The sequence below is a fragment of the Hippocampus guttulatus genome, chromosome 18 (genome assembly GCF_054856545.1).
Source record: "Hippocampus guttulatus isolate MCC_2025c chromosome 18, RoL_Hgut_1.0, whole genome shotgun sequence".
In the NCBI taxonomy this organism is placed as follows: domain Eukaryota; kingdom Metazoa; phylum Chordata; class Actinopteri; order Syngnathiformes; family Syngnathidae; genus Hippocampus; species Hippocampus guttulatus.
The window spans coordinates 9703049-9722845 of record NC_141278.1 but is presented as its reverse complement, the minus strand read 5'-3'; the positions used below and the strand labels follow the sequence as shown (position 1 = coordinate 9722845).

The following is a 19797-nucleotide window of genomic DNA, read 5'->3' as shown; positions in this document are numbered from 1 at the left end:
GCAATGAAGTGAGCACAAGATCATTTCCCCTTTATCTGGCTTGCTTGAGGGGGTTACTAGGCGTGTGTGCGTGTGTGTGTGCGTGTGTGTGTGTGTGTGTGTGTGTGCGGTGCCTCGATGGGATCACCACCTTATCGTGGTGAGGCACTTTGCGCGTCTCCATGACCCCTAGAGCTATGTCGGCAGGAGTCCCGCACTCCTGGCAGGGTCACCCAAGCCGAACAGGTCGAAGGGTAGAGGCCAGACAAAGAGTGATCCCAAACCGGCACCTGGGGGCAGGCACAGGCGGAGTCCAACAGACCGGACTACCGGCAGCCCCCTGCAACTCTTGCCAGGAGAAGGTCGTCATGGGTACCCTCATGCCACCGGAAACCACCTGGCAGGAGTGAAGATGGTGGGAGTGAGGACTGCGCGCCCACACCCTCACCTTAATCCGAACCTCTGCGCAAGCTTCTTGCCCCAACCCCACACCCAATCCCCCACCCTGCATCCCCCTAATCCCCCAAAGTCCTGTGGCGATGTGGAATGGCGGTGGGCACAGGCCAAGGATGTGGCTGGGAGTGCCTAGCCAAACCATGCACACAGGCGGCAATGGAGTGATGGTCGTTGACACTGCGGGATGGAGCAGCGCATCTCTTCGGCAGCTTCCATTGTGACTGAGCAGCTCCACACTGCTCACCCCTGAGATGGGGAGGGACCTAGAAAAAATGGTCTAAAAATTGTCTGCTCTCCACACTCCGGACGGTAAACCGCAATCGTCGGAGCATCCCCCTTGCGGTCGAAAGGATAATAAACGAAATAGAAAAAATCTATGCATAGCTTCGTGGAACGTCCGCACACTGCTGGACCTGGCTGAAACTCCTGACAGGCCCCACCGGAGGACAGCACTTGTGGCCACAGAGCTCGCGAGGTATAACATCGATATCGCAGCTCTCAGCGAGACCAGGATACATGGAGAGGACTCCCTGACAGAAGTTGGTGCAGGGTATACCTTCTTCTGGAAAGGGGTCCCTGAAGGCACTCGTCGAAACCATGGAGTTGGCTTTGCTGTGAAGTCCCAACTGCTGAAGCGCATCCCAGAATCCCCCACCGGCATCAATGAAAGGCTGATGACATGGCGCATTCCCCTGGCAAAGGGACGCTTCGCCACACTCATCAGTGCCTACGCACCTACTCTGAATGCCGAGCAGAATATAAAGGAGGATTTCTACAGAACTCTGGACACCATCCTGCAGCAAACACCGGCTATGGACAAGCTCATAGTCATGGGAGATTTCAATGCTAGGGTGGGCACGGAACACCTGGTATGGAGTAAAGTTATTGGCCAGCATGGAGTGGGAAAAATGAACAACAACGGCCTTCGGCTCCTCTCTCTCTGTGCAGAACATCAGTTGGTCATCACTAACACCATTTTCCAAATGAAGAACAGGTTTAAGACCACCTGGCAGCATCCCCGCTCCAAACACTGGCATCTCCTGGACTATGTGATTGTCCGTCAAAAGGACATACGGGATGTCCTCATCACCCGTGTCATGCGCGGAGCTGAGTGTTGGACTGACCATCTCATGGTCAGATCCAAACTCCTCATGAGCATTCAACCCCGTCATCCAAGGACAGCTCCCAACAAAAGGCTCAACTGTGCAGCATTGAACAACCCCACCACCAGAGCCAACCTCCGGCGACTCCTTGCTGAAAACCTTGACAAGATCCCGGAGGAATCAAGTGACTGGCCAGCTCTGCACCAGGCTATCCAGAGCACAGCTTCGGAGGTGCTTGGCCAGTCAAGGAGACGCCACCAGGATTGGTTTGACTGCAACTCAACCGAGATACATACACTTCTGAAAGCAAAGCATGAGGCCCATAAAGCTCTCCTGTCCTGCCCTACATCTCTCACCCGTAAAGCCACCTTTTCTGCAGTTTGAACAGTGACCCAGCGAGCACTCCGTATCATGGAGGACACCTGGTGGGTGCAGAAGGCAAATGAGATCCAAAATCTGGCAGACTGTAACAACACCCAGGGCTTCTACAATGCCATCAAAGCACTGTATGGTCCCAAGAAGCGGGCAATTGCTCCAGTCCGATCAGCTGAGGGCTCTGCACTCCTCAAGGACCACCATGAGATCCTTGCCCGTTGGGCAAACCACTTTGAACATCTTCTCAACCATACCAACCCTGTCAATCCACACATTCTGGACAATCTTCCAGACCTGCCAACAATCATGAGCCTCGACGCCCCACCATCCTATTCTGAAACCCAGCAAGCCATTGCGGGCCTAAAGAACAACAAAAGCGCTGGACCTGATGGCATCCCTGCAGAGGTTTTCAAACACGGAGGTTATCTCCTCACGCGCCGACTGCACCTCCTGATTCAAAACATCTGGGAACATGGGACCGTCCCGCAGGATTGGAAGGATGCTAACATCGTTGTTATCTATAAGCAGAAAGGGGACAGAGCAGCCTGTGGGAATAGCCGAGGAATCTCTCTCCTCTCCACCGCAGGAAAGATCTTGGCCAAAATCATGCTCAGCAGGCTAGTCGAGCACATCTCAGAAGGTGTGCTTCCAGAAACCCAGTGTGGCTACCGGAAGACTAGATCCACCACTGACATGATCTTTGTTTTAAGACAGCTAATGGAGAAAAGCAGAGAACATCAAAAGGACCTGTACATAGCCTTCATCGATCTCAGCAAAGCCTTTGACACCATTAACCGTGAGTTGCTCTGGAAACATCTCTCCAAACTTGGGGTCCCACCCAAGTTTCTCAGCATCCTCCAGCAGCTGCATGATGGGATGCAAGCCAGAGTGCTCATCGGAGGACTCCAGTCAGAGCTCTTCAAGGTGAAAGTCGGGGTGAAGCAGGGCTGTGTCTTGGCTCCAGTGCTTTTTAACATCCTCCTCTCTGCCACCACGTGCCTCTTCCACCATGGCATGGGACATGAAGACGGTGTCCATATGGAATACCGCCTAGACGGAAGCCTCTTCAACATCAGACGGCTCCAGGCTCACACAAAGACAAAAATCTGTCAGATCTGTGAGCTTCAGTGTGCTGATGACTGCACTATATTAGCTCACAGTTCAAACTCTATGCAGCACGCCCTCGACACCATTTCCAATCTGTACCAATCCTTTGGTCTTCAGATCAACATTAAAAAAACTGAGGTCATGTTCCAACTCGCTACCCCAACCTCCACATCCCCCAGCTTTCACATTAATGGCACTCCACTAAACGTAGTGGACCATTTCACCTACCTTGGCTCCACTTTATCTTCAAACTGTTCCCTTGACACTGAAGTCCACACCCGTATTAATAAAGCATCATCATCCTTTGGTCGCCTACGCAGCAGGGTCTTTGAAAACCGAAACCTGAAGACCTGTACCAAGATTGCTGTGTACAACGCAGTGTGTCTCTCCACTCTGCTCTACGGGTCAGAGTCATGGACTCCATATCGCCGGCACATTACTACCTTGGAAGCCTTCCACATCCGCTGCCTGCAAAAGATCCTTGGCCTGTCCTGGGAAGATCGAATTCCCTATACAGACATCCTCGAAAGCACCAATTCCATCTGCGTGGAAGCGGCCGTGGCGAAAAAACATCTTCGGTGGATTGGACACACCATTCGCATGCCAGACAACCGCCTGCCCCGCCAGGTCCTCTATGGCCAACTGAGAGGTGCAAAGCGTTCTGCTGGGGACCAAAAGCGGCGCCTCAAGGACTACAGCAGGGACCTCCTAAAGCGAGCCAACATCAACCCCACGCAGCTTGAAACACTTGCACTCAACAGACCAACCTGGCAGATCACTTGTGCTACTGCAATCTCTGAAATACACAAAATTAACCAAGCCAGACGAACCGAGAAACGCATTCAACGACACCAGCGGGCAGCTGGTACCCCCCTGGTATCCGGTTTCCCTTGCTCCATCTGTGGTCGAGTCTGCGGCTCAAGAATCGGTCTCTATGCCCACGAGAAGTGGCACCAGCGACAGAGTTGCTGACCCCCCCCCCCCACCCCCACCCCCCTACCCATCCTCCCCTCCCTTGGAGCAAGTGTCATCATCAGACATGATGGACAGCTAGAAGTGTGTGTGTCATAAAAAAAAAAAAGATCGACCTATATCCCATAGTGTACATCAAACTGCCAGACACGTGCGCAAGACGGTATTTGTGAGCCTTTTCATTTCCTTTCATAACAAGAACACACACTCCAGCGTATTTTTGCACACACGCTTAATTAGGACATTTTTGCTCTACTTTATGGCCTCCATCCACAAAAAGTGGCTATAAGGTGTCATGCACGATCAAAAAAAATGCACCGTGTTAATCAAAAATACGATTGGGTAAATCCATTTCTCCCAGAATTCTTTTTTGAAAAGTCAGCCCCCCAAGACTGTTTCGCATGAAATTTAGTGGGGAGGTCTATCACGAGAAGACCCACAAAAAAAGTCTCAAGAAGCCAGCTGCAAAAGTCTGCCATTTTGCCTCCACGCTGCCATTTTTCGCTCATTATTTACATTCAAGCTCCCAGAGCCCGTTTCACTTAGCAGCATCAAGTTTAGTAAGCATGTCGTTCATGATTGGACCCATAAAAAAGTCTTTTTGTACCTTGATGAAGCCCGACATGTTGTCACACAAAGATAATCTTGCCCGTTTTCCAGACCATCTTCAAACCGAGAGATTTATTTTTTCCCAATGGCTACCAAATACGAACGACAAACCGATATTTTAATCGCTTGTGAATCTGTAAATAAGCTAAGACGAGGGGACGCTTGACGCCCTGCTTTTTATTTGTTTGTAGCATCAATCGCAACATGTCCACCGTGGGAGGCAGAAAAGGGACAAAAGCGAGGCTAATGTGCATGTGACACACTTTCTGTTGATTTGCTTCGGCATAGCTGTTGGCCAGCAATTGCGCTTGTTTGGCAAGCGGTCTCACACACACGCGCACGCACACACAGAAACACACACACAAAGTAGTCACAGGGTCTTTGGCGCGCTCCACAGCTAATGTACACCACACCCTGTTGCTCTCTGTCGAGCCGAGTGCATTTGTTTCGTCGATCTAGAACCACAAACTGCTCTTACAAACGTGTTTTAAGACGAATTAAGTTTCACTTTCACTAATATTCAAAATCGGGGTCGTGACCAAATCCGCATCGGCTTTATTTCGCTCGAGCAGATTCCGCGAATGGGGAAAGTCTGAACTAGTTACGAGTCCCGAGGAGGTTCTGGAAGGCTGGCCGCGGCTCCGGGCCAGTGCATATGTTGTTATGACTGCGACCGTGACGCGGGCTGCTGATTGTTGTGTGTCTTTGAGAGCAGCTGTCTGTGCCCTCCGGAAAACGTGGTGATGCTGGTCCGAATGATTCAGAAACAAATACAAAGACCCTTTATTTATCGGCCGGATCCTTTGACGGCACAACCCAAATGGTTGGATAAAATTGCAAACATGGCATCCAGTGATCACACTCTGGCTATTTATCAATCATACGTACTATATATATATATATATATATATCAGTGGTCCTCAACTAGAAATGCTGTAGGTCCACTTTTTTTTTTTTTTTTTAATAAGACCAAGGTCCGATCCCATGCACGGCGGTCATGGAGAGCAGGGCTATATGCCCATTTAGTATGGTAAAGCTAAGCTTATACAAATCAACACTCCTCACAACCAACCAATAATGGGGTGCATGAAAATAACAATTATTCACTTTGCCAGTACACGGCAAATAATGAGAGGTATTGTGTTGAGACACAGGAACTCTTTTATTTTGTTAAGTTGTGCCTGCTTAATGATAGAAATAGCCCTTTTAGGGAAATAAGACATTTTTACTTTAACTTTGTTAAACAGTAGTTGTCTTTTTTTTCCTTAATTTAACAAAAACAAAACAAAATACTAATTTTACCAAAATAAATACTAAACATGAAAACAAAAATATCCTTTTCATTTGTACAATTCCCCTTTTCACATCCCCTCTGAAATCACTGAAAAATATATCAGAAGAGGAGTTAAGAACCATTTTAAACACTGACACAAGGGAGCACAGGAATGTGCAGTGCTGTTCTTCCACTAAAGGTGAATGCAATGTCTGAGGCATGCAAATATTATAAGATAAGATATCCTTTATTTGTCCCACACTGGGGAAATTTACAATTTATTACAATTACAAAAAAAATTATTTGAGGACGCCATTGGGATGTTCATTTACCATGTTGCGGTGTTCTGCTGTTAAACAGCTGCAAAGATCCCCGGGTAGACGGGAGCAAAACTGCACACAATCGAAACCTCCCGCGATTCGTTTTGTCTAATTGTCTGTGTGCGGCTCTCCTGGGCTGAAGCTGTGAGCACACTGTGGCGTCGCGCATGCGTCTGTTTCCTGACACAATCATCCATTTTGAATGCGTGACGCTTATGTATGGGCACACCTTCAGTTCAGAGTAGCCAATCAGTGCATCGTTATCGCCGACATGCCCTGCTCTGCCAGGGTCTCCAGTTAGTCAAACATTATACACACAAAGTTGTGCTGCTGCGGTCCTCTGCATTACATCTGTTAGTGCACGCAAAGAATACAACGGATAATTTTAACAAGCGATCGCGGTAATGCGCAGATTATAGTCCAAAAATATAAAATGTATAACGTAAAAATCACTTTATAATTTTTTATTTTATACAATTTGCCGAGGGTCCGGACAGAGGAGGTCGGCGGTCCGGTCGTGGATCGCGGTCCGCCAGTTGAGGAAGACTGATTTATATCAATCAACGTTAACAGAATACGCCTTCCCCCAAACGTTTTCTTCGACGACCTAGCGATGGCTTCAATTGACGCCGTCACTCAACGCACTCACACCGGTTCGCTAGTTAACAGCCAGTCAAGTCTACGCTCTCATTTGCCGGCTCCCACATCACTCACCGGCATCATTCAAACTATTGATATGACAATCAAGAGAATAGTCAATCCTAAAACTATTTGATCGCCGTTGCTTTATTTGGCCGTTTTCACCCTGGGAAAAGGATTTGTGAATGGGGATATCGATGACATCATCGGACGGTGGCAGTTGCTTTCAACGCAGCAGGTAGGACGGAGTGAGGCTTGGGTTTTAAACTTCACTGCCTGCTTCCTGTGTTTTGCACTACTTTTACACACGGGTGCTGTTCTCCCGTTGATACTCGGTCGATAGCCCATCAATTTCATCCAACTATTGCATTTTGGTATTTTTTTACCAAAGACCGTGACTGTGTGAAAGGGGCCTCATCGTGGAAATTATTATTTTGACATGCTTTTACAAAGCGTCCGAAAGGGGCTGACATGGAAATACTTGGACGATTGCTTGGGAGTTCAACGTCACACCCGCTCTCAAGGTGTTGCGGAGGTTTTCCACACAGTCAATGGTCTGACTCTCTTTGGGTCCTGATACAACCTCAGGCGGCAGAAAAACATACACGTGATGCAATCATCGGCCCGCAGCTGCCAACCGCACCTGTCTGAAACCTGGCGCGCACCCTTATGTTTGGTCGGCCAGCCAGCATTTAACGCACCCCTCGCGGGAAGTCCAATGTGGACATTGCCAAGGACGATTCCCGTAATCTCGCATTACTTTTATTAGTATTGTAAGAGATGCCAATCGCAATTGCTCACTGTGCTTGTGGTCGTTCTTCGCAGAGGACAAAGAATATATGCCCTTTAGTCTTTATTCGCAATCTGACAAGCTGGTGCTTTTTGTGAAATAAATTGAGGTGAGTTCACTGCCACTGTACAGCACAGGAAATAGGCGCCAGAGTGGCGCGGCTGTAATAAACGCCTCTCGCCCTTTGCCGTACCCCCCCCCCCCCCAAAAAGTAGCAATGCACGACAGCAAAAGAGGCCGGCCGCGTGGGCGGGAATGTTGGCGGGGAAGACAGTCATGCCCGGCAAAACAGAGGAGTGAGGGGCGGGGAATTCCTGTAATCCAGCGCAGCGTTCAGTAGCCTTCATTTGAAATGATTGATCACCGTGAAGCCGGCAGGGAAACCGAAGCCACCTGGGTTTCTGTTTCTGCCCGTTTGCGTGCATCGAGATTGACCTCGCTAAGTTTAGATGGAGCCGGGATTCGGGGAAAACATCCTGCTGATTTTATACGGGGGTAAGCTAAATAGCAAGGCTAAGCCAGTTTCCACGCAGTGGTACACTCGAGGGTGGCTGAGTGATACAGCTCCAAAGGCTTCCTTCCCTGAGACTGTCGGCAAAAGTGCCTCATTCTCTGTCCACCAATTAATGGACAGGAATATGATTGGCTCCCCCCTACACCGGCATGCCATGCAGAAATGCCCCCCCCCACCGCAAAAAAAACAAAAAACTGTGCACCATCCAAAAAAAGACGGTTGACAGCAGGTTCCCAATATAATGTCTGCTCTTGTGTTAAATAGAAAGGTTAAAATTGTCATATTCTGACCTGAATATTTTGGATTCCAGAAATGCAGACTCAAACTGCAACAACAAAATATTTATTACAACCAGAACCAAAAAAATGCATAAAACAAAAAGCGCTTGCAAAGGCAAGGTACGAGAGAACAGCGAGAATACACAAACAAAATATCAAAAGTCCAATAACGCGAAAGCAAATAGAAAGATTGATTCAAACAAGAAAGGAATCATGAAAACACAAAGTTCTGAGACAAAACGAAAAGGTTTAGAATACAACACCTGAAAGCTCAACAGCGTGCAAAGTCAATCATCCGACAAGAGGCTTGGCAGTCCTTAAACAAATGGCGGGCTTGGTTGGTAAACGCGGATCAGGTGCGCCTGTTGGAGGGAAACGCCCTCCGCTCCAGCTGGGGCTGAAAACAACCAAAACAGACAGAACATGACAAAAATATGAGCCACACTTCCCCACCTTGCAGAAAAAAAACTACAGCGAGAAGAGCATAGTTACAATCCCTGCTCTATATTAAATATCGATGTTTCAATTCTTCGCCGTACGTCTAAGGCGGCTTCCCACATCGTGTTCTCGATTTCCAAGTGTATTAAACGCAGATGTGCGTGCGTGTGTGTGTCCTCAAGTGAGTCAATGGGTGGCAGCCATCTGGGGGTGCAACTGGTGTAAATTAGCCCCCCCACCCCAGGCGTCCAATCTTCTTCCTACGCACAAATGCGTGCGTCCTTGACGCTTGAGCTTGCGTCGTGTCGCCGGGGGGGGGGGCCAAACATGACACACGCTAAGCGAACGCACAAGAAGAATTAAACGTCCGCCGGGAAAACAAAGACGCACTTTTCCTCCTTGACACTCGCGCGCGTTTTGCTTGAAACTCAACCCTTGTGGTCTCGCGGCATACACACACACACATATTTGCTTCTCATCCAGACCCTTCGCCCAACCTTTTGTCGTACCTTTAAGGGCGTGAGCAACAATGGCAAAGGTCTGACAAGATCGAGGAGGTGCGAGGGCGGGAGACAAAGGGAGCGCGGCGGAGGTGAGAGAAGAGGAAACAAAAGGTGGCGCCGTAGGAAAGGAGACAAAAGGAGGAGTGTAAAGGATCTGAGGCGAGGCGCAGCGAGGAAGAAGAGAGTACAAGAGGAAGGGAGAGGAAGATGGTAGTTAAAGCATGGGGCGGTGGGAATGGAGAAGATATGGTGCAAATAGGGGAGGAGACAAATTGGGGGGGGGGGGGGGTATGGACGCGCTGGGAGGAGGTGAGGCTGAAGAGGGGGGGGCGAGAAGAGGAAGTGTCGAGGCGCTCTCGGAGCAGGTACGAAAAGAGTCCCTCTTGCTGCAACACGTCATTAAAAATGTCATTCCTCTCTGTCCCAGCAGAGGGCAGTAAAGGGACAGAGTATCAAACGATGCCATTTAAAATCATTTCAATTAAAAAAAAAAAAAAGAAAAGAAAAAGAAAACAGCAACTTTCCAGCAGTTGGGCTTTCTCCCATTCAATGTGAGTAGCCCCAAGACCCGGAGATCTGCCAGTCGACGATAGTGAACTACAAATAGGCGCTGAAGGCGGGAGGAGGTCAGATAGGAAGAGACAAACAAAAGAGAAGATGGGAGGAAGGAGGAGACAAAAGGCGAGTCGAGGAGTCAAAACCGTGAACGTCCGTCCGTTAGCCGCCGCGATATTGATGAAGAACGCCTGCGCCGTTGGCTAATCACGCCGCGCATCAATCAAGATGCCGTTGCGCACAAACCACGTCCTCCACTTCCTGGTCACCTTGGGGGACGCCGTCAAGTGACCGACTGTCGTCAAGGCAACAGCGAGCGCTCATCACGGCGTGACAAGCGCATTTGGAGGACTCTCAATTAAGACGTGATGTACGAGCGGTGGGAGTTGGCGTCCAAGTGCATAATTAACGACAAACTGCCTAACGGATCGCTAAGTCAAAGTCTGATGGATGTCGTTCATAAATGTGTGTGCGTGTGCGCGACCAGTCATCTCAGCCGACTTGCAATAAAACATCTCGCTAGCAGAGCCCCCTGGAGGTCCCAAAGTAGCTTGTTGACAAGCAGAAGCCGCACGTAACTCCAGCTGGTTCGCTGGCGGCTATTCATAAATGCTAAATGAGCTTGTTTTCATCATGTCACCTGATGAACCCGATCATAGCCTCCTGACTACCAGGAAAAAAAAAATGTTGTCCAATCACATTTATTTTGAAATTCCCCAATCTATGTGAAGTAATTGGACTACTCCAAAAGAAATTTTTGAAATACCATTACATTTTTTAAACACTTGAATATTAGGCTCACATACACTTAAAACAATTCAAACAACACTTTAACGGGTTCATAAGAGTCTTATAAATAAAATGCCAACAGCATTTCAAGACAAAATGTGTTTGATAAAAAGTATTACTTTTCCTCTTCCCATAAAAAGTGCTTGCACTGAGGGAAGCCGTTTTCTTACTTTTTCTAACCTCTACAAATTTGGTATCATTGGAAAGCACTGAATGTCCTCTTTAGAGTAACAAAAGGAGTTAATGCGATTGGATGCACTGGGTGGGAGATATTTAGGTTCACAAATGTCCTCTACAGAGGACAAATTTGAACTACTGGTAGTCAGGAGGATATGCACGTCCAAATATGGAACACCAAACTTTTAAACTGTATTTTAGCTGCTCGTTTAATCATGTTTTTTTGGTTGTTGTTTTTAAACAGACGGTCAGAGGAGGAAGTGGACATGGACAAGGTGACGGCCGCCATGGTTCTCACCAGCCTCTCCACCAGCCCACTGGTCCGGAGTCCGCCCGTCAAAGTCAGCGGTAAGCTAACAGACACGTTTGCTAACCGAAACGCAGTAAACGAGATCCCTGCGCAATATTAACTTCTGTTACGTTACCAACTATTAGCGTTCCAATTTTGACATGGTCACACAGCACTGTTGTGGTGCTCACCAAAATAACAGCGCATAAAGATTTCGTTACCCCCCTCAGAGGCTCTGAGCGGCTCATGGAAAGAGAACGGCTCCGGGGGTCCCTTCACTCCATCCAGCAACAGCTCATCCGGCGGCTACTGGAGCTGGTCGGCACCCAGCGACCAGTCCAACCCGTCCACGCCGTCGCCGCCTCTCTCAGCCGACAGCTTCAAGCCCTTCCGGGTGCCTGGCGGGGGCCCCCCCAATGCGGGGTCCGAAGACCCCAGCCTGGAGGAGACGGATGGAAGCAGCCTGCTCTTCGACGAGCCGATACCACGCAAGCGCAAGGTGGCCGCCCATGGTTGTTTTAGTTAGCCACGTGAGCAGTGAGACCCAATGTGCTAATGACAATATTAAGCTAACTTGCTAAAAAGATGAGTTAAACACCTAAAACAATATACTTTAGTCCACTTTGTCATAGCTAAAGAAAATGCTAATCTAATCATCTTATAGAGTAAACAAGTGTCTGATGACCTTGTGTTTTTTAATGTTTGGTTACATGGACAAGTTAGCCATTCGACATTCAAATGATAGTGCTAACGTTGTGATCGTGTTAGCACTTGTTAGCCACACTTCATGTTAACAATAATGGTAACCAGCTACAAGCACACTAGTCTAAACAAATAAGTCACCAAAGTCTCATTGTCATTATTCAAAAATGCGCTTTGCTAGCCACCTAGCAAACCAGCTAGCCCCTGGTGCTAACTGGGCTACGTTTGTCCTGTGCAGAACTCCATGAAGGTGATGTTCAAGTGCCTGTGGAAGAACTGCGGCAAAGTGCTGAGCACCGCCGCCGGCATCCAGAGGCACATCCGCACCATCCACCTGGGGTACGTACCCACTTGCTGTTTGCTGAGCTCATTTCCTGTTTGCTCAGGTCCTATTTTGTCAATCCCTCCTTCCAGGCGCAACTGCGACTCAGACTGCAGCGACGGCGAGGAGGACTTTTACTACACAGAGATCAAGCTCAACACAGACGCGGTTGCCGAGGGCCTGAGCAACCTGTCGCCCGTGTCGCCCTCCGTCCTGACCCCGCCTTCGCTGACGGACGCCCATGGGGCCACGCCCCTTCCCCTGCCCCTGCCCCCGCCGCCGCCCTGCACCAAGGAGCCTCACTCTGGCAGCGCCACGCCGCTCAGTCGCTCTGCGCCCAGCGCGCTCTACCTCATCCACGCCGACCACGCCTACCAGGTGAAGGCGGCTCACACACACACACACACATATACACACACACATCCTTCTTCACTCTTAAATTGAACCCCACTTTAACCACGTGACCCCCGCCTTGCCCCCCGTTCAGGCTACGCCCCCGGTGTCCATCCCGTCCAACGGTGCGACCAACCCGGCAGCCTCTTACAGCTTCACGCCCACCAACGGCTCGGGTTTCAGCATCTCCTGGCAGTCACCTCCCATCGCCTTCACCGGAAACATGGTCAGGAAACAAAACGCACGCACGCACGCACACACTACCAACAGCATTCAGATGTGCCGATGCCATTGATTGCATTTGGGGGTTTCAATGTATGGTTGGGCTTGTGCGCCTCCTGCAGGTGTCACCCAGTAAGAGTCAGAGCTTCACCGAGCAGCGTTCCCAAACCATCGCCGTCCTCTCGTCGCCACCCAGAGCCACAGCCGCCCTCAGGTGACGACTACAAAAAAATAAAAATAACAAAAAAGAATCAAGCAAAATCTCAAAATGATTATACACTATATTATCCGTCTTTTTTTTTTTATTTACCTCACAGTCGTAAAGTACGTGGCGAAGGCAAGAAGTGCCGCAAAGTGTACGGGATGGAGAACCGCGACATGTGGTGCACCGCCTGCCGCTGGAAGAAGGCTTGCCAGAGATTTACCGACTAGATGGACGTCGGGACCCGCCGAAACGGGGCGAGGAGCCTCGTTCTGCATGCATTCTGTCTTCACATCAAAATCGCAACTGTCCATCAAGCTCCAGCTCCGCCCCCAGTGCCGACATCCCTCCATCCCACAAGGTGGCGCCGAGCCAGGACGTCGGTCCATCAGTCCCACTTTTTGGGAAAGTGCAGCTAAAAAACTGTTCGGAAAAATGATCCATTTCAGATGTTTTTTATTTTTTATTTTTGTTCGTTTCTTCTTTTCTGTGTTTTGGAAAGGTTTTACATGGAACGTCCCAGCCTTCCTGTGTGGAGTTTGCCTGTTCTTCCCGTGCCTGTGTAGGTTTTCTCCGGGTACTCCCACATTCCAAAAACAAGCATGGCAGGCTGATTGAACACTCTAAATCAGTGGTTCTTAACCTTATTAGAGGTACCGAATGCTACCAGTTTATGTGTACATTCAACCTTTCAGAAATGAAAAATTTAAAAAAAAAATTACAAATTCAAGACCTAAAAAAACACATTTATTAACAACACAAAGAGCAGCACGTTTTTTAAATTGTGAACAAAATGAATCTCCATGCAGTTTCAAGAAGCGTTCCTTCAGTTTTGCCGACTCCACTTGGCATGACAAATCATGCATATAGGAAGCTGAGTCCCATCACGGTCCGTGATGCATGTGAATCCACGTTGTACATATTCGTCCGACCACTTTTCTTTCTTTGCTCGACATGGTTAGCATGTTTTAAAACATAAAAAAAAAATCACGTACAATCACGACAGTCACACGTTGACTACTGAGCGAACTAAATTTCCCGCTGCACTGATTGCACAAGCAATGTAATGTGATCATCTGCAGCCAGTGATAGCCAAGCGGGCGTGTCATAACTAAATGACATGTTGATTCGGGTGTGTCTTAACTTCCATGGCAGAGGCTCCGTCGAACCCCTGAGGTTCGATCGAACCCAGGTTAAGAACCACTGCTCCAAATTGTCCCTCGGTGTGATTGTGAGCGCGGATGGTTGTTCGTCTCTGTTTGCCCTGCGATTGGCCGGCAACCGGTTCAGGGTGTCCCCCGCCTACTCCTCGAAGACAGCTGCGATAGGCTCCAGCACCCCCCGCGACCCTTGTTAGGATAAAGCGGATCGGAAAATGGGTGGATGGATGTTTTTGTCAGAAAATGATCCAAAAGAAGAAAAAGAAATCATTTGCTCGCAGTTTTGAGTGTGGACGAACATTTGTAATGTCTTCATCTGTTTTTTTTTCTCAACCTTGGAAAAAGAAATCGGACATTTTGTGCTCCCTTTTGTGATTTTTTTTCAACGGAACGTCGCAGTACAGAAATGGCCCAAAAAATTATCCAAACAGAGAACTTATTTGATAATAATTTCCAGAAAAAGCGGGAAAACAGCGTGACGGCTCCCTCATTTTCTTCTTTCATGTTTTCCATTTGGACCCACTTTTTAAGAAGTTGTTTCTTCTTTTGTGGAGACTGGACTTTTGTGGTTTGACTGGGAAATTTTGCAAAATTAAGCAAACGTTCGCTCGCAAACTGAGGAAAATTTGAATAACAACACGAATGAAGGTGACCTTTTTAATGCCTGGCATCCTTCTTGTAAAGTCGTTTCTACCCAATGTTCATGGAAAGAATTGTCCAAAAAAAAAAAAAGATACTTTTTTTGGGGGGGGGGTCAGAAATTATCCAAAAGAAGAAGCGCAAAAAAATCAGGAATCGCTATAGTGAGGTGTTCATTGTCTTTCGCTTTTGTTTGACATCGTGAACCATTTTCCCCATCACCAGCATCCTTTCCCTTGTTCCTTTTGGAAAGTTCGGCTAACCAAGTGAAGAAACATTCAAAAAAAAAAAAGGAACAACTTTTGAACAAAGTCCTTCGCAAGAATTCCAAGGAGCGTGGAGGAACAATATGACAGCCTCATTGGTTTCATCTTTTTTTTTTCTTTATACGAATTTCCCAAGAACCTTGATTTATTGCTCCGAGGGAACATTTGGACAACAAAGTTGCAACTGGATATTTCTCCTTTTGGTTCCTTTATCGGATATGGAATCGAGTGGAAAAACCAGCAGCTCGTTTAAGCTTTTTTTTTTTTTTTTTTTTTTAATTTCATGTGGAAACATTGCAACCAAAAGCTTGTTCATTTGTATGTTAGCGTTTTGTTACACGGCCGTGTTTATTTGTGTCTTTTTTTTTCTTCTCTGGTGAAACTAAGACCGACATACAAAAAAATGTCAAAATAAAAAGTTAAAAGCTTAAAAAAAAAAAAACTATGTCAGCCCTCCTCTGCAAAATGGTCCTTTAAAAAAAAAATATTTTGATGCAAAGCAACTGAGGAGGGCCCCAAACCAAAAGCGAGGCACTTAAACGCAGCACTTGTTCAGTCTTTGTTAGCGCCTAAAACTCCCTTTTTATGAACATATGTCGACGGAACAAACAAGAGAAACTTGGAAAGTTTTGAAACTAGATGAAAAAAAGCACTTACCGGTAAGTGATTAGGTCACTATTTTAGTTAGGGTTTTTTTCGTTAATCTACGTCATTTGGATTATATTGTGCTTTTGTTTTATTGTCGCTAGTTGATGGGAAACATTTTAAAGCCCAAAAAATGTTTACAGATTTTTGCTTTTTTTTTTTTAACTAATACTGATGTATTTTCCCCCGACACTTTTTAATCCTATTTTCGCAATCTTTTTGTTGATTGGCATATGCCACAAAACTTGCTAACAAGTATTTGTCATACGGTTTGTTTACAACTTCTTTATACGCGACCTATCCGATTTTTCTATCGGACGCTGGCCTTTAAAAGTCACTTCCGTGAAATAAAAATAGTTTAAAAAATCGTGTGCTTCTTCCGTGCAATCAAACAAAAATATTAGCCGTTGTTTTGTTCTCGAGAGATCTATCTATCTTATCAACAAATGTCGGGATTTCACAAAAATGAGGAAAAATTCAACATTTTTTAATTTTGATGCTTACCATTTAACTGTATACTGTATCGTATTTGACATTTTTTCCGTTTGTTTCTTAATGCGCTTGCAAGCTTGATTAACAACTCGAAAGATCGTGGGCTGAAACTGGACCACGGTGCTACGTTAGCCGCTAACCCACTAAAACAGTGCAGCTAAGCTAAGCAAAATTTTTGCTTTTGTGTTTGTTTGTTTGTCTGTTCGCAGCAAAACGGATTAAGATTCATTTTAGATATGGAACTGGATCATGATCTTCAGTATCTGAATTTGGGTCAGGATCACAACAGGCGTCAAAACAAATGGATCCGTTTTCTAATATTCAAATCAATTTTGATCTAAATGATGACGAAATCCAGTGCGTCATTTTTGATTTGAATCGCAGATTCAAAATCATTTTCGAACAACATAAGTCAAAAATGACAAAATTGAACGCATTGCAGTGACATGTCACAATGGTGAAGGAATTGATCTGGATTTCAGAATTCAGACTTCCGCTTCTGTCATTTAGTAGCCTCTTTCAAACTGTATTCAATGATCGGCGTATACAACAGAAACCAATTTTATGGTCCCAACACTTGTCTTCATGGCAACCGCGTTGAGAGAGAGTACGGGGGCGGGGCAATTATTTGTAAACTCATGTTAGCGATGTTGGCTCACATCATTTTCGGAATGCCGAATGTGCCTTGATTGAACTTCCAGAGCAGATGTCTCCGGAAAGCGGAGGGAATGTTTCCAGGTTGAGTTTTTATTTTCCGAAAGACGGTGTGACTTTTTCTACGATATTTTCCGTGTTGTTTAACGCCAATACTGTGTTTGCTATCTTTTTTTTTTTTAATTCACAATTTTTTAATTCAATTTGTGCTACCCCTTCTTGACAAGGGCTTGTACATAATTCTCATGTCCGTGTTGTGGTTCAAATTTTCTTTCCCCCTGGAATTTTTGGGAAAATCACAGAAAGCCTCACACAACGACAAAGGGCCAATTAGATCGTCCCTCTTAATGCTGAGCAGGAAAGGATGACAACGCCGTAATGAGTTTTTTCATAATTTTTTGAAATATTTTGGCAGCTCGTCAATATGCAACCCGGACGATTTCATTGGCCAACTCTGCAATCACAAACTCAAGATTTCAACACACGTGGTGTAAATACGCTAACAATATTAATTCTTTTATAAAAAATTGCTTATGTCGCATGTGCATGCTAACACGTTGAAATTAGTTCAAAGACGTTGTGATGTGTCGTCCATGTTTCAGATTCGAGAGCAAAAACTGTCACACAATCGTCTTAGTAAAATGTTTGCCATAAAAACTCTTATCATTTACGGCCAAATCCCTATTTCATACAGTTGCTAATGTGTGAAAAGAAGAAATAATTTTTCCCCATGATTATGAAAATCAAGTCATAAAGGCATTTTCCCGAAATGCCCCTTTTCATCTTTCAAAACAAACGATATGTTTGCATCTGTTAACTTAACATAGCTCTGTAATGTTATTTTGTTCATTTGTCAGTAGGCATGACATATAATTCAACATGGGGCCAAATGTTCATTTTCTCTTTAGAAAATATTATGCTTGGTCGTCTTATCTTGGCATCGACGAATATTCTTCATTTGTTGATGAGTAGGGCATGAACATCAATGTTTACCAAAATTTGACCAAAAATCAATTTCCACATTTCAAAACCAACATTTGCTAATGTGATACTAGCATGACCAAGATAGTAACTTTATTTCGTTCTTTTTCGGTAAAACATCAACTCCAGAAATCTCTTTCCTGTTTCCATTCCTGTCTTTTTCCTTTCTTTAAAATAAACATTACAGAACTTTAGCATAGCATAGCATAGACAGAGTCACTACCTTTTTATTTGACGGACATAAAATCTCACTGTGATGTTTTGACTGTTTTCCCCCGTTTTTATTTTTTAGCATTTGGACCACAAGAGCATGACCACTATTGTGATTTCAAATTTATATATTACAACAAACAATACTGTACACAAAACTTTATGGGTGTTCAACATCAAAGCTAAGCTAACAAAGCTAATGCAAGGGAGTCATTTATCAGCTTTTTTGTTTTTATTTGTTGTTATAAACTGCTCCACGAAAGCACTTGCAATATAAACAAAAATGTATATGTCAAAGTATATATGCTGTATCTAAAAAAGTACTCTATTACACCCAGGTTTGTTTTTTATACATCATAATCCAATTAAATATAAATATGAATCCATACACACTGACTGTTAATACCTGTTTTGCTTTAATTTGTGTTTTCTTTATATATATATAAAGAAAACACAAATTAAAGCAAAACAGGTATTAACAGTCAGTGTGTATGGATATATCTCTCTCTCTCTCTCTCTCTCCCCCACACACAAATTATATTCTCTCTGTACAAATGTGTTTACTGACCCTTGTGTTGGTTCTGGTGCTGTTGTTGTTGCTGTTTGTACAATTTTTGGAGTTTTTTTTTAATTCATGTGGCGTCACAACTGTGGGGATTTTAACAAAATTAAACAAGTTGGGTTCCTTTGCTGGCAGCTGATTGTTAAAAGTGGTGTCACCAGTGTGTTTTTCTTGATACACAAAACGCGTTGAATCCAGGAAATAGACCATACTTGTTTTCCTCCTATGGTCAATATCACTCCCATCAAGAAACAAACCAGACCACGGTTCATCTGAAATATTGTCAATGTCACAGGCACAGTTGTTTATTGGCAACATCCAGGAATCAGACCGCACTTCTATGTCTTTTGTATTGCCGCGTGTAGGAAATAGACCAGGCCGCATTCCTTCATTTGTTGTTGATCAAGATCACTGTCTCCAGGAAATAGATAGAGCCCAAATTCTGTCATTGTCAATCAAGGAAATAGACGAGACCACAGTTGGGTTGTACTGAAAGGAGCGGAAGATGATGAACTTGTTTTTGGTGGCTGTGCAACTCCACGGCGTGGGGCCTGGTAAGTGCACAACGGGCAACTCTCCTAATCACCTTCCTTTTTCACAATTTGGACTGTTTAGGAAAAGTTGCTCAGTACTCAGAAATACATCAATATTAGAATTAGCATTGCAACAATTTTGCTGTAAAATGTCCGAAACAGAGTCATCAATTTAAATACAGTATATAAAATTATCAGAGATTTAATAACTTCGAACCGTGCCCCATTTAACACTTATGGGCGACACCTGCGTGAGTCTGCTGACGTCAGAGGCAGAAGAAAGCACGTTTCCCTAATCAGGGTGTATCTGCCGTCGCCTGGTCTCTTACTTGAATAATTTTTTCATGTTTTAACGCAATATGAATCGGTTTCAAGTGGCGAAAATAGGTCGAGAACCAATCTCGGAACGTTCTTTGACGCTGAAAATGTCTGACAAAAGTGACAAACTCTTGGTGCCTTTTCTTCCCTCGTAGAGCGCAAGCAAACCCCGCGGCGTCAGCAACTGGTAAGCTTGCACAATTCTTGTTTGCCTTTAGCAAGTGATTATTAAAGCTTGTAGCTTCGGGAAAAAAAATTGAACCAGGGCTGTCCTTAAGTTGAAGAAGCACCTATTCATCTCTTTAGCTTGATGACGTCCTCCAACAAGGG

At 45.6% G+C, this 19797-nt stretch overlaps 1 protein-coding gene across 1 annotated transcript in view; it reads left to right on the top strand.

Moving 5' to 3' along the window:
- The window catches only part of znf704 (zinc finger protein 704), a 35643-nt gene extending 16879 nt beyond the window's left edge, over window positions 1-18764 (top strand). The window contains exons 3-9 of the mRNA XM_086137069.1: window positions 11122-11225; window positions 11397-11665; window positions 12107-12207; window positions 12283-12568; window positions 12678-12809; window positions 12928-13019; window positions 13123-18764. Coding sequence (XP_085993195.1) covers window positions 11122-11225; window positions 11397-11665; window positions 12107-12207; window positions 12283-12568; window positions 12678-12809; window positions 12928-13019; window positions 13123-13237 — 1099 coding nt within the window. The 3' untranslated portion in view covers window positions 13238-18764. The remainder of the gene's footprint in view (window positions 1-11121; window positions 11226-11396; window positions 11666-12106; window positions 12208-12282; window positions 12569-12677; window positions 12810-12927; window positions 13020-13122) is intronic.
- Window positions 18765-19797: the final 1033 nt, after the last annotated feature.